The 24,365-nt window shown below is 42.3% G+C and overlaps 1 protein-coding gene across 1 annotated transcript in view; it reads left to right on the plus strand.

Moving 5' to 3' along the window:
- The first annotated feature begins 938 nt into the window (after nt 1–938).
- Nucleotides 939–24,365, plus strand: part of SdhA (succinate dehydrogenase, subunit A (flavoprotein)) — a 38,617-nt gene continuing 15,190 nt past the window's right edge. The window contains exons 1-5 of the mRNA XM_067123834.1: nt 939–1,181; nt 4,699–4,794; nt 6,570–6,764; nt 10,274–10,397; nt 23,918–24,011. Coding sequence (XP_066979935.1) covers nt 1,122–1,181; nt 4,699–4,794; nt 6,570–6,764; nt 10,274–10,397; nt 23,918–24,011 — 569 coding nt within the window. The 5' untranslated portion in view covers nt 939–1,121. The remainder of the gene's footprint in view (nt 1,182–4,698; nt 4,795–6,569; nt 6,765–10,273; nt 10,398–23,917; nt 24,012–24,365) is intronic.

Here is a 24,365-nt window from a genome sequence, read left to right on the forward strand (position 1 = left end):
CCATAGTTGTCTTTGTAAGGGTCAGGTGACGGATTCACAGGAAGGTTGCATCAAAGATGTGAAGCAGCTAAATCTAAAACAACAATATCAGTAAATCAGCAGTACTTGTCTCCCTGCTCATTATTTCGCACCTCTCTCACAAACTGGCGGTTGTAGTTTTAATGATGCACTTTCATCAAGGACATTGCTGCAGACATTGCTTTCTTCACATCTTTGATGCAACCTTCCTGTGAATCCGTCAACTGACTCTTACAAAGACAACTATGGAATATGATTTAGGACAGAATTAATCAATAGTTTTCTTTGTGAAATGTCTGTGTTACTGGTTTTGGTTCATCGGTAATCATATGTTTTAATCTGTCGTATTTATAACATCCTTACACATCCCCTTTAAAGAATATGCAACTTCCCATTTGTGTACAATTACGTAAATGTTCCTCTTGTTTCCCTCTTGAAATAAAGATTCTTCACTACCAGTTCATGAATGTATATGAATAAAAGGATCATTAGCATTTGTAATTATTGATGTGCCGACTCAGTTTATTAGAAATAATGGTTAAATTTCCACAATTTTCTCGGTCTGTTGCAGCAATGTCTGTGCACATGCGTAGACTTCAAACGGGCTTCTTATGTAAGAAAGAAAGATGCTAATAAATATGGGATAACGCTACAGTATAAAATAAAACACATATGTAAACACTCAATATTATTTAAGCGTACCTTAGACATTATAAAACTGATTTGCGTTGCATTATTTACAGTAGCCGACGCTTGTATAAACCACTTATGCAATGCTTGTGTAATGATCAGATGAGTAAACAACCGAAATATCTATTGAACAATCGCTTTATATCAACTTATAAAATTATAAAGTTATGATAAACATTGTTATCTCGAGGCAATAGCCTCTGACATGCATAATTTAATTGAATTAATATGAGAGAGAGGTAGAAGAAGAAGCGCCGAGGGGTGGGGGCGGGGCTGGGGCAGAGCCAATCCCCCTTTCCAAAAGCGATCGGACCGTTGCTGCCACAGCTGAGCGGGGCCGCAGCTCTCAGTAGACCAATACTGTGCTTATCAACGATAGGTGAAAGCTCCGCTCCGACACTTTCCCGGCGACGATGGCCGCTACACTAAAGGCATCGGCAACCTTTGCTGCGAAGCTTATTCCATCTCCGCTGGTAAATATTAACCATAAGTTTTTATCCAACACTGCTTGTTCATTTTGGCTAAAACAGCTGACAATGTGATGTTTGCGGTATTGTTCAGGTGCCTTACGTCATCATCGTCAGATGATGGTTGCATAAACTTGAGACGCAATCACCGTCGTATTTTTACCTCACGAAAAATCGTTCATCGTATTTTTACCTCACGAAAAATCGTTCATTTTGAAAGATAATCTTTAATTGAAGGAATGCATAATCCATATGTGCGTAAAGCACACGTATTAGTTAGTGAATGAAGGGAAGCCTCTGGTAGCCACCAGCAAAATACAGGAAGGCTAGCCCACGGATGCCAAAACCTACCGTACATTTGTTTTCCGGTGTGATTGCCTACAACCTTTGTATTCATTAGTGGGTGACACCCCTTCAGAAGATTGACGTGGAAGTATGTGGCATATTGATCAGATTTATCAAGGATAGGTAGATCACGGTATTTGGGTAATAACATAGGAACCATTAAAAGTTGGCAAGTGTTTAGGACAGTACAAGTAGCCGAAACGCTAGACCGATTGGGTGACTCGCAAAGCCCATTTGTCGAAAAAAGCGTCCTGATTCTTGGGCATAACCTAACCTCGCTCCTCGTTTATCATTTGTTAACTTGCTGACTGTAACCAGGTCCAAAGGATTAGTCTCACTGTAATAACCAGGATAGCAGAGTAAGTAAAAATCCTTTAGGCTTAGGCCTATGCCACCCAGCCAGCCAAAAATTGTGCAAACATGGCAGTTTTCGGTTGTTCGTTAAGCCCCAAGTATTCCAACCTATCACAAGGATTTTGTATCAGTTAGCCTGTTGCAAGTATACCTGGCCTTGCATAATATGTAAAGTTTTGAAATAGCATTTACAAAGTTCTTCAGTCATTTCTTTTCATAGGCTTGCATAATATATAAATTTTTGAAATAGCATTTACAAAGTTTTTCAGCAGTTTCTTCTCGCATAGGCCTGTGATCCAGGAAAGTCAGTCACTGTTACTGAATGTTGGGAAGGTAGGAAAACTGTAAGGAGTCTGTAGGTTGAAAAAAAAAATTAAGTTGTTTGGTTTATCTACCATTTAAAGGGTAATCAGGCACCCTTTATCCCTAATATTCCCACCACAACCCCCCACACTGGTAATAACTGGACATGATACATAGCCAGTGATTTTTCATAGCCCTTAAGGAGGCATGAACTCTCGACATCTGAGTAGAATGCCAAGACACTAACCACAATACCAGTAACCAACAGGGAAAAGAAGTAATGCATGTGCTGTTTGTGCCCAAGACTATAAAAAAAAAAACATCTGGAACAAGTGGAGGTGGTCAAGTATTCAAAGCCAAATATGGATGGTTTGAAAAATTAGGATAAGTGGCATATACCTTGTGGTGAGGCATGGGAAAGTTGCCACTTCTGACAGAGGTACTGCCAAAAAAGATGTTGAAGAGCTTAAGGATTATATAGAGGCCGAGACTTTTGTTATTGAACAAGGGTTCATTTGTCATGAGAGGGATAGTTCTAAAAAAAAAAAAGTTGTGTAACACTTGAGAAGTCACTGCCAGGACACTAGCCAATGAAGAACAGATTCACTCTTTATGCTGTGTAGGAATGCAATTGTGGGAATTAAAAAAAAAGCAGCCATTATTTGCCTAGTGCTCAGAGAACCTGAGGGTTTTTAAGAAAAATGTTATGAATAAATTAAATGGGATGTGGAAGCCTAATAGTAAAGCCTGGGTAATGTGGAAATTTTATTACTGAGTGGGTGAATGAACTGGTTGGCCCTAGTGTCAAGAAACACCTCAAGAAGAAACAAATGCTTCTGAACCCCTTTTTATGCTGGAAAGTCCTCCTGTTCATCCTCCAGGCTCTTAGAAGCCAAGTTGCTGGAGGTCTTTTTACTTCATAACAGTGAAGCTCTCTTGCCCCTTAAAACAACCCTCAATCATCACACAGACCAGCAGTTCATCTCTAATTTCAAGACCCTGTCTCTAAAGTATTATTCCAGAGGTGCTATGAAGTGACCTGTGATACAGAGCTGACCTTAAGAGAGTTCTGAAAGAACCACTTCAACATCTTCCATTTCATAAGCCTCACAGACAAAGCCTGGGGGATGTCGTACAGAATTAAGTATTGACGATGCCTATAGGCAATTGTGGCCAGATGCTGTAGCATACAGACCTTCTTTGAAGCTGAGGCTGTTGTGGAGGATATTGTGTTTCTAGGCAAGTCTGTGGGCTTGGTGGTGAGTGGTGATGACTGTGTAGATTGAATGGAGGAGCATGGAGCAGAGCTCACTACAGAAGAATAGAACACTAGAGGGTTCTTATAAGGGGAGTGAGTTCAAAAGTTTCCTTGCAAAATGTCAACCTGGTAAAGCTGTGTTATAGCCCTGCTGAATGATATTGCTATGACTCACTTGAGGAGTAATTTTAAAAAAGGCACAAACAAACATTATTGGACAGGATTTTAGTAAGACAAACTTGGTGAGTCTCAAGAAGAAAGTAAATCAGAAGAAAAAGAACCCCAGAAGCACAGTTACTTGCCATTTTTATGGAGGGGGACTTGCTTTCGAAACAAAAATTTTTGCTTTTCTTGATATTTCTGACCACCTTCCACATAAGCCATCAGCTAACCTAGGTACAGGTGAAGTGAGAATTAAATAGCATTTATTTCATCTATATTTTTTGTATTTGTTGTGTTCTGGAATGTATTAATCTAATTTACATGACTTCGTAAGGGAAAAATTTGCTCAATACTTGAACAAAATGGCACTTCAACAGCCTTCTAGAACAAATTAAGTTTGATTATCGTTGTACCATTGTACTGGAATTGCGTGCATCAACTGTTATTAGACATAAGCTTCTTGAATATAAATTGAATTGTAGGTATTATTAATGGACAGATTAATTATACTGTACTATGGAATTAAATTCTTAACTCTTATTGTCATACAAAATCAGGTGGTACTGATTTTGTCGTTGGGAAAGAGCATTAAACCATGGAGTGACCCCTTAGTCCTTTTGAGCACAAATTATCATTTTGGTGCATGGCTGATGTTACCTTAGTGAGATAAAGCTAAGGTTTCCACTGGGAAAGGTGTGGAGAGCAAATGCCGTGAGATCCTATATTAAAAATAACTTGCGGAAATGCTGTATCTGGAAATCTGAGAATAGAAAAAATGGTTTGTGGAAACTAAGGAAGGAGGTGATTATAATCTGAAGGTGGTGTGTATTCAAGGGTTCAAATATATGCCTCATTGTGGTTGACCTGACACTGTAGTACTGCACTTTTAGCTGTTGGTGCTCATATTGGGCAGCAGTACATAAGGTGTAGAGTAAGTCATATAATGTATGCAGTTAGTGTTATTTTCTTAGATGGCAGTTGAATTTATGGGTAGTGAAGTACAGTACAGTACTTTGTTTGCCACATTAGGTTTTTGTTATTTTTATTGGTTTTTAATATGTTATTGTTTGTATTGGAATTAATGATTTCTACCTGTTCCAGACTGCTGCTGTTAGTCGACCTGTAGCAGGATTTTCCAGAAACTTCCACTTTACTCATGATGGCCGGCGATCGAGTGCCAATACTTCGACAGACCAAGTAAGTGTATGGTAATGCCTTGATTTTGGTTTTTCATTTTAAGTGTTCATTCTGTTCACACAATACTTTTGTCTATGAAGGAGACTCAAGTCCATTAACAAACACTTGTAGGAACTTATTAATATTAAAAAATTCTATAGCTCATCTCTATCTTTTTTTATACTACTGAAAGTTTTACGCAAGTTCTGTTGGTTTGTAAAGCATCTTTACAGCTAATAATATAATAATAATAATGCTGTGGTTGACATAGTTAATAATAATAATAATAATGCTTTGTTTGACAGTTATTTTATCATATTTCTTAAAGAAGCATTTAAAGAAGCATATAAAATCTGCTTCTTTAAGGATGCAAGTTTATGAGGATCTGAGAAAATGTAACAAGAAACAGAATGCTAAAATATAGTAGAAGAAGAGAAGAAATGAGTCTCTGCAGTCTGCTGCTCAGGTTAGATTGATTTCCTTAGAATATGTATGGGAATTGTTGGCCTGACTCTTTTGAAGCTGCCAAGAGAAGGAGTGAATCCTTCAGCTCAGTATTACAATGGTAAAAATAGCACTTAATGATGGGAATCACCTTTAAGCAGTGAAAGTTTATCAAGCAAATGAGTCACTGCTGTCTGCTACTCTAGTTAGATTGATTTCCTTAGAATTCATATGGGAGATTGATTTCCTTAGAATACATATGGGGAAGAGTTAGCCAGACTCTTTTGAAGCTGCTGAGAGGAGTGAATCCTTCAGCTCAGTATTACAGTGGCAAAAATAGCACCTGATGACAGGAATCACCTTTCTGCAGTGAAAGTTATCCTGGAAAGAGTTGAGCCAAGTTCATCAATCCTATTAATTTCATTGATTTGATCTTATGAGAAGGGAGCAAACAAAAGTGTTGCACCTCATATGGGATCAACATTCTTAATGGTGAGTCAAGTCTTAATAGTAAACTTCAGCAGTGAATGGAACTTGAAATTTCGATCTGAAAACACCTATTGTAATTTTTTTTAATAGATTGAAAATGTTGATAGAAGATTGAAAATGTTGATAGAAGTGTACATGGTAATTGGAAAGGTATGTAGGTAGAAGTTTACATGATTAATGGAAGAGGTTTTTCTTAATGCTGTAGTGTTCTTGCTGCTATTTGTGGCTGTCAGATCACTTGAGTTTATGCTTTCATTTGCTCAGTACCAAAGTTTGCAAACTATAGGCTCGTACCATGGCCTTCCCTTACTTGTTTTAAGCTTATTCATATGTTTAAATTTGTTTTCATTTCATTTTTTAGCTATATATGGTTCTGCTTTTGGCGTGCATTTTTCTATTTACATATGAGGTTTTTTTTTTTCTGTGAAAAGCTAAGCAAGTGATGACTGCAGCTTGGCCCAATAGAATGTATGCTTGTAGTGAATAATGGTGGTGATAGTATGTTTGTAGTGAATGACAGTGATAGGTTGTCAGGCTGTTATGTGGAAACCTGGTCAAAAGGTCCTAAAGGTGCATATCAGATATTCATAAGAATGTATGCATTTTATGCATAATGAAGCAATACTACACTAAAATTTTCTTTTTATGAATATAGTTATTAAAGAGACATGTATTTGTTTAGATGTCACCAGTTCCTTGCATATAAAATTCTATTGAATTTTTTACCGGTTCCAGTTGGCGCTAGATGTATCCTAATGTTAAGATCCCAGGTTTGTTAGTTATGAAAAATACAAATTTTAAAAATCTGTGATTTTGAGAATACAGTAGTGGAAATTTGAGACATAATTTCATTTTTCTTTCAGTTGTCACGTGATTATCCTGTTGTAGATCATACATATGATGCGGTTGTTGTTGGTGCTGGAGGTGCAGGCTTAAGGGCTGCTTTTGGTTTGGTTCAAGAAGGTTTTCGAACAGCTGTCATCAGCAAGCTCTTCCCAACAAGGTCTCACACTGTAGCTGCTCAGGGTGGCATTAATGCTGCCTTAGGTAATATGGAGGTAAGTGTTGATTTTGTTTTAGTGGAGATTGACTTACCATCTTGGACTTATGGAAGATGATTGCTGTTCCCTATTTTAGAGAAATAATGATAAATCTTTAGGTCATTTTTGGCGTATTCATGGTTTAAAAGGTGTTTGCTGTTAGAATAGTATCACCTCACCTTATGGACTTCAACTTAATAGATTTCATTGCTTATCAAATTTGTTTGGTTTGGGGAAAATAAAAATCATACCTAGTACATAACGGAATAATCCGGTTAGTGTGATTGAATGAAGCAAGTGCTGTATGACCAACACTTGACTGCTTAAACCTGTAAGCAAGGGTTCCTTGTTTCTAGTGTAATTGACCCATCATTGTTTGTCTGTGTCATGAAGTCTACTCTTCATATCAAAATTCAATCTTTATTTCTGTGCCTATGGAAGTGCATGTTTTTTCCAGTCATAATCTTTAGATGTGTTTTCTCTTTCCCTTTTCTCTTTTGTATGAGTGAATCCGTAATGTTGCCAACTATGTATTTGATAATGTATATTAGACTCATGCATAATTAATATTCTTTTATTTGATTGGGTTTTTAAAGGGAGTTAGTTTGTAAAGAAGTGATTCAGGGTAAATTTGTTGACTACAAGTCCATTCAAACATTTGATTTCATTTCTTTAAGAATGGGTTTTCAATTTATAATACTACAGTTCGGGCTAAATTTACATTAACAAAACCCTAGACTAGTCAAATTTTAAGGTCAGGCAGTTACAAAAAAAAAATGAAAGGAAAGACAAAGATATGCACATGGTATAAGAAAAAATTTGAAAAAATTTCTTTACCTTATATGAGAAGTTGAAAGTAAACATTTCTAACCTCACATGGGCCCTCTTTAATAAGACACTCATTATGTTAATTTTAGTGAGTTATATATATTCTTTTTACTTTAGTTTGCAAAATTACAATTACAGCTCATTTAATATTGTGAAAGATAAGAATGAAAACCAGTAACAATCCCTGAATATAATTATTATGTACAAATATTTGTGAGGCACAGTCGACCCCCCACTTATTTGCGGTTCAGCATTCGCGTCTTCACCTATTCGCAGATTTTTCTGTGGAACGCTTCCAAATTGTTCACGGAAAATTCGCCTGTTCGCGGGTTTTTTCGTAGAGCAATATTCACTAATGACTATATTTTCATGATTAAATACAGTATACTTTTTTATGTATTTGGTGTTTGAACTATTAAACCAGGCAGTTGTAAGCATTTTTAGAGGGGGTCGTTGGTTTGAACTATTAAAGTGGGCAGTTCTAAGCCTTTTTAGAGGGATGGTTGTGGTCCCTATCCCCCCCCCCGCAAATACTGGGGGTCGACGAGGAGATATAGTTCCTTCCCCAATGAAGTCTCATGGGAGGCTATTTTTCCTCATCGCTGAGCTGAGGTGTTAGTGTTGCTATAAGAGTTACCATGTAGTCATGGCCCATTCAAATGATCTGAATGTTTCCCCTAAAATTCCTTCAAATAGCATGGCGTGAAATAATAATTCTCACGTGAAGAGATCGGGATGGAACCCAGTACCTGTATTATGTCTGACATGATCATATCAAAACGCAAGGGGTTAACAGTAGATAATAACGTATACTGTATAAACTATGTATAAAAATGAATATGTACTGTATATGCTTGAATATTTTCCATTTCAGTGTTAGGTAGAGACTGTTTGTATTAAGATGTGTACAAAAATATATGTACACATCTTAATACAGTACAAGGCAACAAAATCAGATATGAAACATTTAAATATCTAATAGCTTTTTTCTGACAGCTTATTGCTGCCTGTCACTGCAGCATTGACTGTTGCCAGATGCAGGTCTTATTTAAGTACAATATTCCTATCATACATTTTTTTTACAGTTTTCTTAATTGATGGATGTGGATTACAAGTGATTAAAATAGGAATGGTTATGGTTGTTAGAATTACTCTATTTAGTGACATTTAAGACCTTTTTTCCCTCAAAAATGGATCGAAATATATGTTGGGGCAAAGTTGAAATATCTAGTAAGCTAATATTACCCCATACAGCATAGACTGCTAGTACTTGTACCAAGTCAAACTCAGTAACGCTGTATTACTGGGAAGTAGTCAAATATCATCATTATTATTACTACTGTTATTATTATTACAGTAAAATTGTGCATAGCTGGCTCCTTGGGATGAATGGGTTGCCTGTTACAGGCACCCTTCAATTAAGGACATACCTGCTCCAGCCCTAGGAGAGCTGTTAATCAGCTTAGTGGTCTGGTTAAACTAAGGTATACTTAACTTTTTTTGGACTTACAACCAGCTCTCCGACTAAAAAGTATTGTATGCAATATGAAAACTACTGTAGTACATGTAAACAGCAGGTTTCATAAGCAATCATGTGGATGTCTTTGTATGTCTGTGTACCCCTCTTTCTTGCATTGCATATGGTTATTTTACTCAAGTTTTGATAACTTAATATCCTCTAACAAAATGTGACTAAATAATTGTGTATCAGTAAACACATTGTATAACCAAAGGTTTTCAACCTCCATTATGCATTGCCTAAGCTCTAGTACATTATTTGTTTGGACAATGTATGGATTTCCTAAATTTTTGCATATTGTACCATAAAAGTAACTATTTATTTTGTCTCTCTGTGGACAGATTTGTTTTTCAGTTTTGCTTTTTAAGCAGACAGAAGGACTTGCTATAGGCTTTAGGCTTTAATTGTCAATCAGTCAATTCGATTACCATTCCTGTGTGTGTGTGTGTGTAAATGAAGCTGTTCTTATGCTTACACAGGTTCATGATGACAGTGTCATCCCAGCCAATGGAATTTCTTCAGCCTTATTCTGTGCTACTCATGAGTCTGGCCCCCCCTCCCCTTCTGTTTCTGATGCATAATTCAGACAATGATGAATTTGAGTGCTTAAATTTTCAAAGAAAACAAAAACCAAACACAAGATTGTAGGTTAGATATAAGAAATTATCTAAAATGTTATTAGAATAAGATTTTCAGTAAATATGTTAAAAATTATGTAAAGGATTTTGTGTGTAAAGTCATTATATAATTCTAGCCTGGATGTGTGTGTGTGCGCATGTGTACGAGAGAAAAATTATGTAAAGGATTTTGTGTGTAAAGTCATTATATAATTCTAGCCTGGATGTGTGTGTGCGCGCATGTGTACATTCTCTCTCTCTTCTCTCTCTCTCTCTCTCTCTCTCTCTCTCTCTCTCTCTCTCTCTCTCTCTCTCTAAAAAATGAGAAATTATTTAAAGTGTGTCCAAGTGTCGAATAGAATAAGATTTTTAGCATATTTAATAAAATAGTTGCATAAATTATTGTGTTTTATGTTTTGTAGATTACTGCTTTACGTGAAGTAAAAGGAAAATATGAATGGATATTTATTTATGAAAATAGAAAGAGCTTATAACTGCTATACTTTCTGTAATTATAACTACTGTACTTTCTGTAATGTAACATGGCTGAATTTCATTTCCAGAATGACAATTGGGTTTGGCATATGTATGATACAGTCAAAGGTTCTGATTGGCTTGGAGACCAAGATGCCATCCATTACATGACCCGAGAAGCACCGAAAGCTGTAATTGAATTAGAGAACTATGGTGAGTGTATAAGAGAGTTAACCCCGTATGGGGAGGGGGGGATAGCGTCATCAGTGCACCTCATGTGGTGCACTGTAGGCATTACCTTGGTTCTTTGGACCGTTGCTTCGGCCCCTAGCCGCAACTCCTTTCATTCTTTGTACAGTATCTCCATTCATATTCTCTTTCTTCCATCTTACTTTCCACCTTCAACTGTGAAGTTTTCCTCCTGTTACACTTTTCAGATCTTTATAATGTCAATTTCCCTTTCAGCACAGGATGACTTCATAGGTCTCAGCACTTGGCCTATGGCCTAAATTCTATTTTTGTATAAGTAACTTACCCAGTAATTACATAGCTATTAGCTTCTTTTAACCGGCAGCTCAAAATTTTGAAATTGCGGGTCACGCCAGTTTGTTTTGGTTATGGCGACGTGCCCCGCCCACTTTTGGGTGTAAGAGAAGGTACAACATAGCAAAGAGCTTCAATTTGTTTTTGCCGGCTGTGGTTGAAGGACTGTGGTTGGCAGCAGCTCGAATTTTGGAATTTATTCTTTGCTGGTTGTTTGCCTTATCTTTAATTGGTGAAGTATTTATTTTCGTAGCCTTTCGGCATAATTAAGATAGTGTTGGCAAATTTTGATCACTGGTTGACGACTTTGCCCATTTTTTTGGATGTCTGACACTAGTAGTTCTAGTATTAGGTATTGCAGCAAAGGTTACAATACTAGACTAACTAAAGAATCTTACAACACGCTCACTGTTTGTATTCTATGTAGGGGACAAACATGTTCAGTAGATTTACGTTGTGAGGAATGTAATGGCTGAGATATTAAGAAGTGGAAAACTTAAGATGCACATCTCAAGAAACTAGCTAGAGATAGGAAGAGGAAAGCTATGGCTAGGGAATCTAGTAAAGCTTTTAGCTAGTCAGAATTCATCCGCTAAGTCAGATGCAATTGCTCCTGTAATTTCTTCTGTTCCCATTCTATCTCCTCCACCTGTGCAACCCTCTCCTTTACCTGGCTCTCACGTTTCCGACCCCAATACCATCAGTCTGGAGTTGAAAATTGACACTCGTCTCAAGTTGATTGTTCAATCGATCGCTAAATTAGCACCGTAATGGACAAAAGTGAGTCAGAGCGCCCAGTGCAAGTGCAGTGATAGTGGAGGAGGTGGCTGTTCGGCCTGTGGATTCTCCTAGGCCAAGGTCCCTGACATACTCCTCAGCACCTGGGAGGAGTCAAACTGGCAGCCTAAGGGACGTTGGTGCAGTTCTGCCCCCGAGCAGTCGTCCCCTTGGTTCAGTCTGTTGACGAATCCCAGACTGCAACCAAAGGCTGTCGGAAAGGCCGTCAAGTGAGCTCTCATTGTATGTCCTCCAGCTCAGAAGATTTTAGTCCCAGGCACGCATGGCGCTATGAGGATTAGTCACGCCCACTGAAAAGGTGTGCAGTGGAGTTTGAGGTTTCTTCCCCCTTTCCTTGTAAGAAGAGCAAGGATTCAGCGCGTCCATCGTGTAGTCATTGGGACACCCCAGAACAATTCTCTTCATCTTCTTCGAATGACGATTGTAATTTGGTGCCGAAGCACCATGTGGCACGGAGACGTTCTTCGTCGAATAAAGAAGCGACTGCATCAGGAGTTGCGCACCCAGCACCTTCATCTCTACAATCAACGCCCCAGTGGCCAGCACCTAGTGTCGTAGCGGCCAAACTCCCGATTGTTCTCCAACAGGTTTTGTCTCTTGACTCCCATCTCAACAGCGCACCCCGAGCACCCATTGGTGCCCGCTCCTCCACCGCTTCTTAGTAGTGTCCTCTCGGACATTGTTCCTCCGCCAGTTGACCCAATTCAGAGCAAACTGGTTAATATTCTCAGTTTACTTCAGAAGGCTCCTCCTACGGCTCAGACAACAGCAGACTTATCGCTTTCTCCTGTCTCTTCTGAAGAAGTAGTTGTTCCAGAACAAGGTGCTCCTTCGTCGGCATACTCTGCGCTGTTGAGATTCCTGCTAGCGACTTACCCTAGCTTCTTTTCACCAGCTTCCCCCTCCGTTCCTGCTTCGACCTTCTTTATGGAAACCCTGTCAGTTGGTCCTTTGAAATTACCAAAATTAGTTCTTTCCTCTTCAGCAAAGAAGGCAGTGGATGAAGTAGGAGGGTGGTTTTCTGAGAAGAGGGAACAAGGCAAAGCAGTTTTTTGTTTCCATCCTTCCGAATTGTCCAGGTCGAGCTACAGGTTTTATGCGACCGGAGAAGCTCCTTCCCCTGGGAGTCTCTGCCTCGTAAAACTAAGGTACACCTATTTTCTGCCTCCTCTCAGGGAGACTTTTCCAGCCTTATCGACTCTGCTACGAGATCAGCTTTCTCCTCAGCCAAAATTATGTTCTCGGCCTTGGAACTTGCACACCTTCTTAAAAATATTTTTAAGGTGTTCGAAGTGATGAGCTTCCTTGACTGGGAGGTGGGCGCTCTGGCGCGCAGACTTAGACAGTGCTCTTTGCTACCTCAAGAAATCTCGTCGGATCTCTTGGGAGTACTTTCCTGTATTGACGGGGGTGTTTGCAATAGTACGCAGGAGTTAGCCAGTCTGTACGCCATGGGTGTTCTCAAGAAGAGGGAGCTTTGGTGCTCCTTTACTTCAAAAGGCGTCACTCCGTCTCAGAGACCGCCCTCCTATTCTCCCCCTTGGACAAGACATATCTTTTTCCACAGGCTACAGTATTGAAATTTGCCTCTGACCTGCAGAAAAAGAACACTCAGGACCTGCTCTCCCAATCTACGAGACACCCCAAGGATTCTTCGACTCTTCCTCTCAGATCTTTGTCTAGGCTGCAACCTACTCCCTTTTGGAGCCCCCGTTCTAGATCCCAGACTAGAACAAGAACTTAAACCTGTTTCCCACAGCATTCCATCAAAAACTCCTCTTCCAAATCTTACTTGTACTCAGGTAGGAGTGCGGCTCCTTCACTTTTGGGAACAGTGGGAACAATAGGGAGCAGAATCTTGGATAGTGTCTGTCCTGAAAGAGGGCTGCACTATCTCCTTTTTGAACAAACCTCTTCTAATCTGCAAGCCTGTTGAATTGACAGCTTACTCTCCAGGCTCAGAGAGATTTGCTGCTCTCTTGCTAGAGGTGGAGTCCCTTGTTCAGAAAGAGGCTATAGAGCTAGTAGTGGACGTTCATTCTCCAGGATTGTACAACCATTTCTTTGTAGTGCCCAAGTCATTGGGGGGCTGGAGACCCATTTTGGACATAAGTGCTCTAAATGTCTGTGTCAAAAAGACAACATTCAAGATGGAAACAAACCATTCGGTCCTTGCAGCCATTCACCAAGGAGAATGGATGGCGTCCATCAACATTCAGGACGCGTACTTTCACATTCCAGTACATCCGACTTCGAGGAAGTACCTCAGGTTTGTGTTTCAGGGCAAGGTGTTCCCAATTCCAGGCTCTTTGCTTCGGCCCATCAACAGCGCTGCAAGTGTTCACCAGGATATTGGCTCCTCTAGCGAAATGGCTTCATTTGATGGGGATAAAGATATCCCTATATCTAGACGACTGGCTACTATGTTCCCACTCGAAAGCTCAGTGTACAGAGGACATTTGCACAACTCTTCTCTTGGCTCAAGAATTGGGCCTTCTCACCAGTCGATAACGATGGAAATCAAGGAGGATCTTCGTTGGTGGAATTCCAGGAAGAGACTATCAGAAGGGAAATCTCTTCATCCTCTGAACCCCTAGAGTTCTTTTCAGATGTGTCGAACCTAGGTTGGGGAGCTCTTTTGGGATTAAAAGAAGTGTCAGGGACCTGGTCTCAGGAATAGCAAAACTGGCACATCAACGTAAAAGAATTACAGGTGATATTTCTTTGCCTACAGTGCTTCGCTTCAGAAATTCGGGGGAGGACAATAGCAGTGCGTTTAGACAACACGACGGCACTGGCGTACACCAAGAAACGAGGAACCCACTCATTCTCCCTATACGAAGCGGCAAGGGACCTTCTTTGGTTACACCAGAATGACACTCAAGTGACAACGCGTTTTATCCAGGGGATACTCAACATTTTTGCAGACTAATTGAGCTGTCAAAGACAGATCCTTCCCACAGAATGGACATTAGACCCATTGGTTTGTCTGGATCTGTGGAAGCTCTGGGGGAAACCTATGATAGATTTGTTTGCATCCTCCAGAAATTACCAACTTCCTCTCTTCTGCTCACTAGTTCCAGATCCCTTGGCATGGACGACCGATGCAGTGTTGCAGGATTGGTCCAACAAAGATCTGTATGCCTTTCCCCTATTCAGTTTAGTGAGGCAAGTCATCAACAAATTCTAGTCTCATCAAAACCTATCCATGATCTTGATAGCCCCCCTTCTGGCCAGCAACAGAGTGGTTCCCGGATCTACTAGAACTTCTTGCGGACTTCCCGAGACTGCTGCCACAGAGGCAACAACTTTTCAGGCAACCTCACTTCAGTCGGTTCCACCAAAACCTGTCTTCTCTGGCCCTAACAGGGTTCAAACTGTTAGGCGACTGCTCCGAAAGAAGGGCTTTTCAAGAGCGGCGGCAGACGCAATTGTGAAGTGTAGAAGACAGTCTTCAGATAGTGCCTACCAGGCAAAATGGTTCATCTTCAGGGCCTGGTGCAGACAAAATAACATGTCCTCTTTTGAGACCTTTGTAGCAGAAATAGCGGACTTTCTTCTGTTCCTACACTCCGCTAAAGTACTTTCCACCTCTACTATTAAAGGAAACAGAGCTATTCTTAGCTCAGTTTTCCGCCATAAAGGAATGGACTTATCGTCGAACCAGGATTTGTCCGACCTTATTAAGTCCTTGTACACCGCAAAGCTTAAAGAAAAACCTTTGCTGTCCTGGAACTTAGATGTGGTTCTTAAGTGGCTATCTAGTTCATGTTTTGAGCCCATGCAGTCTATCTCTTTAAGGGATCTAACCAGGAAAACTCTCTTTCTGGTCGCCTTGGCCACCGCTAAAAGGTCCAGTGAAATCCATGCTTTAGACAGAAACATGGGATTTTCTCAGGGGAATGCAGTTTGCTCCTTTTCCTTAGACTTTCTGGCTAAGAACAAATCGCCATTGAATCCATGGCCTCGTTCTTTTACGATCAAGAACTTGTCCGAGATAGTGGGGCCGTCTGAAGAAGAAAGAACTCTGTCCAATAAGGCCCCTTAAGTTTTTTCTTCACAGAACGAAGGACATTTGTGGTACTTCAAGAAACCTTTGGTGTTCTGTGAAATATCCCTCTAGACCCTTGTCTAAGAATACCCTGGCATTTTTTCTTAGGAATCTGATTTCCGCAGCACATTCCATGGTGAACGAAGACTTGCTCTCCTCTTTCAAGGTAAAACCCCATGAGATAAGAGCAGTTGCTACGTCCTTGGCATTTAAGCGCAATTTATCCCTCGCGTCAGTTGTGCAAGTGACGTTTTGGAAGTGCAAGTCTGTGTTTGCATCGCATTATTTAAGGGGTATCAAGACTACTTACGATCAATGCAGTACCTTGGGTCTGTTTTATGTGGCTGGCGTGGTGTTGGGGAAGGAAACGTAGAGAGCAAAGTCCTGTGAGTACTATGTAGTTGGAGTACCCTCCAGTCTCTTGGTCTTATGGTTGGGTATTGGTGTCTTTAATTTGATTTTTGGTGGTTATGGTGACTATTTACAGTACTCTGGTTGTTTTGTGTGGTACTACGCCCTGGGCAGGGACATCTTATTGTCCTTTGCTAGCCTTGGGAAATTAGTCCATTGCTACAAAGCACCCACTGTAGTAGCAGGCCCTCAAGGCTTTAACGCCTCGCCTCTACTGGGTAAGATGAGCACCAACCAGAGGCAGTATCTACCTGTAATAGCTCTCTTATCAGACAAGGTTCAACAACATTGATTCAATGTTAGCAAATTTCTGTTCTCAGGCTCATTACTATTAATGAAGTTTTGGGGTAGATATGTCCAACATTCCCACATCCATTCAATGTGGGAATCAGCTATGTAATTACTGGGTAAGTTATGTATATAAAAATGACATTTTTATATAATAAAATAAAGTTTGTTCATGAAACTTACCCGTCAGATATATATATAGCTGTATTCTCCGAAGGTCCGACAGAATTTCAAATTTCGCGGCACACGCAGTGGCCGGTCAGGTGGTTAGTACCCATTCCCGCCGCTGGGGAGGCGGTATCAGGAACCATTCCCATTTTCCATTCAGATTTTCTCTGTCGCCGGTGTTGTCAACAACTGTTGTCTGCACCTCCGCCATAGGATTTGCTTTTTTCTTGAGTATCTCATTGTCTGTTGGTATTTTGACTTTGGATCGGTAGATCGGCATACGCTTTTTTGACTTTTCTTTGGGTTTTGCTTTAGATTATCATTATGTCTGGGTCTAGCTCTGCTAGTTACCGTGCGTGTGTGATGTCTGAATGTAAGGTGAGGTTGCCGAAAGCTGCGGTTGACCCTCACACTGTATGTTCTAACTGTAGGAAGCATATATGCATGTTGAATGATAGGTGTCATGAATGTGCTTCTTTGTCTGAAAATGAATGGAGAGCGTATGATAAATATGTGAGGAAGTTGGAGCGTGATCGACTGAGGAGGTCTTCCTCCAGGAGTGCTTCTCATGGAAGTGTTGATGTCGGCCCTAACTCCCTGTACCTTTAGATCCTAACCCTGTGGTTTTGTCTCCTGCCCCTGAGATCGTGCCAGTGGAGACTAATATGCTTTCCGCTATGATGGAATCGATTCGTGCATTAGAATCTAAGGTGTCAGCTCTCCAAGATAAGTGTTGTGAAGTGACTAGTGCCCCCAGTGCAGTGGAGGGGGCGTCAGATCGGCCCCATCATGCCTCTAGGCCTGGACCTCTGCTGGACTCCCAGGACTCAGGGAGAGAGCATGTCGAAAGTCGAAGGAGGGTGACGGGGAACCCCACCGGTCTGGCGTCCCGGCGGCAGGTCCTGAAGACGTTACCCAGGCTGCCCAGGCGCGAACTCGTGTTCGGGTCCTGAAGGACTGCTTCTCGTCTTCTGACACGTCCTCCCCACGCAGGGGTTGGAACCGTCAGATAGACTCTCGCCCTCTTAAGAGAAGCTTTAGGGAGGAGGACGCTTCACGTCCTCTCTCTCCTACTCTGTGCTCCTCGCCAGAGTTTGTGGATGCGTTCCCCCCGCAAAAGAAGTACCGGACGTCATCCGAAGAAGACGTTTTTGAGCGCCCTAGAGCTCTCCTTCGTCAAGAGAAGAGGATTAGGACGCCCCCTCGTCCTTCTGCCGCTAGGTTCCGTGATTCTCCAGAGAGAGAGGCGTCACCAACGAGGACCCTTATTGCCTCCATGCAGCAGCAACTCTCCTCTTTCATTGCAGAGAGAGAGTCCAGGTCCCGTCCTCGTCGGAAGGATGTTAGACTTCCAGTGAAGAGATCTAGGCGGTCTCCTTCTCCTGCTCCTCGTTCGTCACCTTCGTCTGCTTCGCCTGCTCGTCGTGGAAGGAACCCTAGACTCGTCCCCAGAGGGTGTTGGGAGGATCGTCGTGCGTCACCCCAGGACGCCTCTCCTCCTTCTCGTTCTAGACGTCATGTTCACCTTTTTGTTGATGACGCTCGTCAGGCTCCTGACGTTGGTCATGCTGCCAGACGTGACGCTCTAAGGGGACGCATCCAGGCGTTCGTCATGCTGCCAGACGTGACGCCGGCTGGGCGCTCAAGCTCGTCATGCTGCCAGGCGTGACGCCCGATGGACGTTTTGACTCCCTTCAAGACGCTCCACCTGCCGTTGCTGTCGGCTCGTGTGGTTCCTGGTTCTCCAGCTGCTTTGCACGCCAGTTCCTCTTCCAAGCAGAGGTCCCTGCGGCGTGTTTCCTCTCCAACTTCTCTCTGCTCTTCCCGCCCGATGTTGGAGATAGACTCAGGGTCTCGGAGTCTGAAGATGAGATTAAGGATCAGTCCTCGTCGTCGGACTACCAGATCCTCGTCAAGCTGTTGAAGGAATTGTTTCCTGACAAGTTTCTGCCGGCAGTACCTCTCTCCCCTCCTTCTCAACTGACTTCGACTAAGTCTAGGAAAGCTCCGGGATTTCTGAAGATGACTAAATCGCTCTCCACTAAGCGGGCCTTCAAGAAAGTCCATTTGTGGATGGACTCCCGCAAAGCTCAAGGAAAGTCTTCTTTCGCCCTTCCCCCTTCAAGACTCTCGGGAAAAGCGGCGATGTGGTATGAGACCGGAGAAGACTTAGGCTTACGTCTTCCTTCCTCATCTAAGGGAGACTTCGCCTCTCGTTGATTCGAGTAGGAGGTCTCATCTGTCGACGGCCAAGATTCCCTGGACTCTTACGGAGATGGACCATCTTTTGAAGGGCCTTTTCAAGACGATAGAAGTTTTCAACTTCCTTGACTGGTGTCTTGGAGCTTTGGACCTTAAGTCTCGAGTCAGGACTCGATCTCCTTGTCGGACCTTTTGAGCGTCTTGTCTTGTATGGACAAGGCGGTCCGAGATGGTTCTGACGAATTGGCCTCGCACTTTGCGACTGGAGTGCTCAAGAAGAGGTCTCTATTCTGCGGTTTCGCTCACGAAGTCCGTCTCCTTGGCACAGAAAGGAGAACTGTTGTTTGCTCCCCTTTCCAGTCATCTTTTCCCGGCCGATGGTAAAGGACATCGCTGCAAGCTTACAAGAGAAGACCACACAGGACCTGTTGGCTCAGTCATCGGCGCCCTGCGGTTCCTGTGACCTCGACGACGTCAAACCGTCAACATTCACCCAAGATGAAGAAGCCCTTTCGTGCGGATCATCCTCAAAGCCTTCTTCTCGAGGAAAGAACCTCTCGAGAGGTAAAGCCCTTGCTAGAGGTAGGGGCAAGAAGTGATGTGATTCTCCTCCAGATACCGGTGGGTGCCAGGCTTCTTGCGTTTTCGAAGCCTGGAAAGTGAGAGGGGCAGACAGTTGGTCCCTTTCGGTTTTAGAGAAAGGATACAAGATCCCTTTCCTTTCTCCCCCTCCCTTAAGCCTTTCGCCCTTGGACCTCTCTCCATTAAATGCGGTCCAGAAAAAACAAGAGATCCTGTACGACCTGCTGCGGCAAATGCTCGTCAAGAGAGCAGTAGAACAGGTCTTAGACCTGAATTCCCGGGCTTCTACAACAGGCTGTTCCTGGTCCCGAAACAGTCGGGAAGTTGGAGACCTGTACTGGATGTCAGCAGCCTGAACCGGCCGTCGCGAAAAGAAACTTTCAAGATGGAGACGGCGCAGTCTGTTCTAGGAGCCTTAAGACCAGGGGATTGGATGGTATCCTCGACCTTCAGGACGCGACTTCCACATACCGATACATCCTCAGTCAAGGAAGTTCCTGAGGTTCGTCTTGAGGGAAAGGTGTATCAATTCAGAGCTCTTTGCTTTGGCCTGTCCACAGCTCCCATGATTTTCACCGTCATCATGCGGAATGTAGCAAGGTGGCTGCATCTGGCAGGCGTCGTGTGTCGCTCTACTTGGGCGACTGGCTGATTCGGCGTCATCGAGGGAGAGGTGTCTGGAGGATCTTCAAGCAACTTTAAACCTGACGAAGGAACTCGGCCTGCTGGTCAACTTCGAAAAGTCACACCTGACCCCAACGCAGTCCATCGTGTATCTGGGGATTCAGATGGACTCAGTGGCTTTTCGGGCTTTTCCGCCCCGGAACGTCAACAGCTGTGCTACTGAAAAGTCCTGGCCTTCCTAGGGAAAGAAACGTGTTCGGTGAGGGAGTGGATGAGTCTGCTGGGGACCATTTCCTCACTGGAAAAGTTTGTTTTCCTAGGAGACTACATCTCAGGCCTCTTCAGTTCTTCCTGCAAGACAACTGGGAAGACAAGGAAAATCTCGAGTTGTCTCTCAAACTTTCCCCTCGAAGTGAAGGAGCATCTCAGGTGGTGGTTGGATCCTCGAGAAGCTTTCAGAGGGCGTGTCTCTCAGCCTTCCGAACCCCGACCTAGTGTTGTTCTCCGATGCGTCAATGTCGGGGTGGGGAGCAACACTGGGCAAGAGAGAAGTGTCAGGCATGTGGAGAGGGGAACAGGTGACCTGGCATATCAATATGAAAGAAATAGGGCGATTTTTTCTAGCCCTTCGATTCTTCGAAGATCAAGTGTCCGTCGCACAGTCCAGGTAAACGCGGACAATACCACTGCTCTATCTTACCTGAAAAAGCAGGGAGGCACTCATTCTCGTTCCCTGTTCGTTCTTGCGAAAAAGAGATCCTGTTGTGGGCGAGTTCCAGGAACGTTACGATCCTGACGAGGTTTGTAGCAGGCGTTCAGAACGTGAGAGCGGACCTGCTAAGTCGTCGTCATCAACTGCTCCCGACAGAGTGGACTCTGAACCAGGAGGTGTGCCAAAAACTGTGGGGTTTATGGGGTCGTCCCTTAGTAGACCTGTTTGCAACATCAAAGAACAACAGGCTTCCGCTCTACTGCTCTCCTGTCCTGGATCCAGGAGCAGTGTCAATAGACGCCCTTCTTTGGGACTGGTCTCGTCTGGACCTTTACGCTTTCCCTCCCTTCAAGATCCTGGGAGAAGTGGTCAGGAAGTTAGCGTCGTCGCAAGATACGAGGATGACTCTGATCGCTCCGTATTGGCCTTACAAGGAGTGGTTTCGGAGGTAATGTCGCTTCTGGTAGACTTTCCAAGGGTGTTACCTCTTCGTCCAGATCTACTCAGACAGCCCCACTTGAACGATACCATCAAAACCTCTCCGCTCTCGGTCTGACTGCGTTCAGACTATCGAAATGCTGGCGAGAGCGAGAGGTTTTTCAAGCAGGTGGCAAGAGCGATCGAGAGCCAGGAGAACATCCTCGATCGCAGTTTACCAGTCGAAGTGGGTCGATTTCGGCAGTGGTGTACTCGCAGAGGGATTTCCTCTTCCTCGACCACTGTGAGCCAGATTGCAGACTTCCTTCTTTTCCTTAGGAAGTTCGAAGCTGGCAGTCTCTACTATTAAGGGGTATAAGAGTATGTTGTCGGCGGTCTTTCGGCACAGAGGATTAGATATCGCCAACAATTCGGACCTACATGACCTCATTAGGTCGTTCGAGACGACTAAAGTGCCTCAGTTTTTGGTTCCATCTTGGAACTTGGACGTAGTTCTTAAGTTCCTGATGCAAAGCCCTTTTGAACCCCTTCATGCTGCTTCTTTGAGGGACTTAACAAAGAAGACTTTATTTTTAGTTGCTCTCGCTACTGCAAAGAGAATCAGTGAGATTCATGCGATATCTAAGTCAATTGGTTTTAAAGGAGACGATGCGGTGTGTTCTCTCCAACCGTCATTTCTTGCCAAGAATGAGAACCCGTCTCACCCCTGGCCCAAGTCCTTTGAATTGAAAGGTTTGGCGGGTATTCTGGGTCAGGAACCAGAAAGACTGCTATGCCCTGTTCGGGCTCTAAAGTTCTACTTGGACAAGACAAAAGAGTCGAGAGGTCTTATGGATAGGTTATGGTGCTCGGTGAGAAGACCTGACGTCCCCATGTCAAAGAATGCGCTGGCTTTCTTCTTGAGGTCCACCATTCAAGAAGCGCATAAGAGTTGTCAGGAGAGTGACTTGAACTTTTGAAAGTTAAAGCACATGAGGTTAGGGCTGTTGCAACGTCAGTAGCCTTTCAAAAGAACATGGCTCTGAACGATATTATGAATGCCACCTTTTGGAGAAGTCATTCTGTGTTCGCCTCTCATTACCTAAAGGACGTAAGAACAGTGTATGAGTCTTGCTGTTCATTGGGACCTTACGTTTCGGCTGGTACGATCTTGGGAGAATGAGGCAGTACCCATCCTATCCTTTAATGTATGGTTAGGAATAGTTTTTTAAAATTTTTGGTTGTGTTTTTATGGTTGTGGGTAGACTGTGGGGGCAGTCTTCCCTTTCCTTAGTTTTTAACTAGTCATGATGTTTGGTAGGTCAGGTGGTTATTTTTGTCTCTTTGCGTCCTTCTTGAGGGCTACGATCTGGGCACATAGTGGTCACGTCCCCGTTGACAGATCGTCTGGAACTCTCCAACCTTATAGGTCTCTACCTCGTTGGAAACTCCAGTAAAGCAGACGCAGACTTGGGTGACAGTAATCACGAAGTCAGCTATGCTAAAAGGTAAGGAACCAAGATGTGTAATCATCTACATTGTTTTGTTTCTCAATCCTATGCTGTCTCTGCCCACCGCCAATGGTGCGATTCAGCTATATATATATCTGACAGGTAAGTTTCATGAACAAAATGATATTTTAATGATAAAATAAGGTTTGTTCATACTTACCTGGCAGATATATATATTAAATAGTGCCCACCCTCCTCCCCTCAGGAGACAACGGCACTATGAAAATCTGAATGGAAAATGGGAATGGTTCCTGATACCGCCTCCCAGCGGCGGGAATGGGTACTAACCACCTGACCGGCCACTGCGTGTGCCGCGAAATTTGAAATTCTGTCGGACCTTCGGAGAATACAGCTATATATATATCTGCCAGGTAAGTATGAACAAACCTTATTTTATCATTAAAATATCATTTTTATATATACTTACCCAGTAATTACATAATCGGAACCCACCCGCCTCCCCTCACTTGGGCATAAGGGCATAAACAAATTGAAGCTCTTTGCTATGTTGTACCTTCTCTTACACCCGAAAGTGGGCAAGGCATGTCGCCATAACCAAAACAAACTAGCATGACCCACAATTATAGAATTTTGAGCTGCTGGTTAAGAGAAATTAATAGCTATGTAATTACTGGGTAAGCATATATAAAACTTTATTTTATTATAACAATGTCATATTCTTTTGTATTCTGTAAGAGATTAAAGCAGGCTTTGTAGATTTTTCTGACTATAGATTGCTGGGTTCACATATGACTTTCATAATGTTTGGAAAGGAACAGTCCTTTTTCTCATCTTGCAATTGTGAGAGAGAGAGAGAGAGAGAGAGATGGGTATTATTTTGTATACAGTATAGTTTCAATAAGTTGTTGCATAAAATATTCACACTTCTTTATTATTATTGTAGGACTTGTCCAAATTGAACGTTGTTAGATGAGTGGTGAAAATAGGAGCAAGGTACAGTGAAGCAAGGTGGACAGCTACCATTACAGCATTACAAAGTTAGGAAAAAGAAACTAAAAAATAAGGCAACAGGAACAAAATGGATAGTGCAGAGAACCTTAATTACTGTCTACGGTGTGCATGCAATGCCCTACGTAGTTGGTACTCTATTTTGTGGTTTTGGGAGGAATGGCCACTATGCTGTATGAAGATTTAAAACCATCTGATTTGTTAAATATTAAGGTTTACCCATAGAGGATGAGGAGTGTAGTGGAGTGGTTTATCTTTGGATCTGCTGGTAAGCATTGCTAATAGGAATGGTTTTTGCACAAGTAAGGTGGAGATTTAGGAAAAGTGATGGTTTGGTGATGTATAGTCTGAAATTCTTTTTTTTTTTTTTTTTTCAGTTTGACATTGTTTGACATTGGTTGCCTTTTTTGACAAGTTTATGTTGATTTTGTAAGTAACTATGTAATTTTTCTTGTAGGTATGCCCTTTAGCAGAACTCCTGATGGAAAAATTTATCAGCGTGCTTTTGGTGGCCAAAGTTACAATTTTGGCAAGGGTGGACAAGCTCACAGGTAAGGTTGACTGTGCAGTACATTGACATACAATATGGATATTACCTTTATGTTCTGTATTTTATGTAACACAAACCATAAGTTTGGGAATGTAAGGGTATTCCATTTGTGTTTTTTTTAGACTTGTAATTCTTGAGAACACTAGTTTTTACAGGTCAAATAATTATTGTAATTCATGAGAACTGTTTGAGATATAAGATATCTGCAAGTTTTCTGCTAGTTTTGAAAGTCCAATTGAGGAAGGAAGTTAAGTTTTCACCATTTTTTTTTTAAATGTAGCATAATCATTCATATAGTACTCATAATCGCTAGTGTTATGGATTTCAAAAATGATGAGTAATTAGTTTGTCCATT

The sequence above is a fragment of the Macrobrachium rosenbergii genome, chromosome 21, assembly GCF_040412425.1.
Source record: "Macrobrachium rosenbergii isolate ZJJX-2024 chromosome 21, ASM4041242v1, whole genome shotgun sequence".
NCBI classification, from domain to species: Eukaryota; Metazoa; Arthropoda; class Malacostraca; order Decapoda; family Palaemonidae; genus Macrobrachium; species Macrobrachium rosenbergii.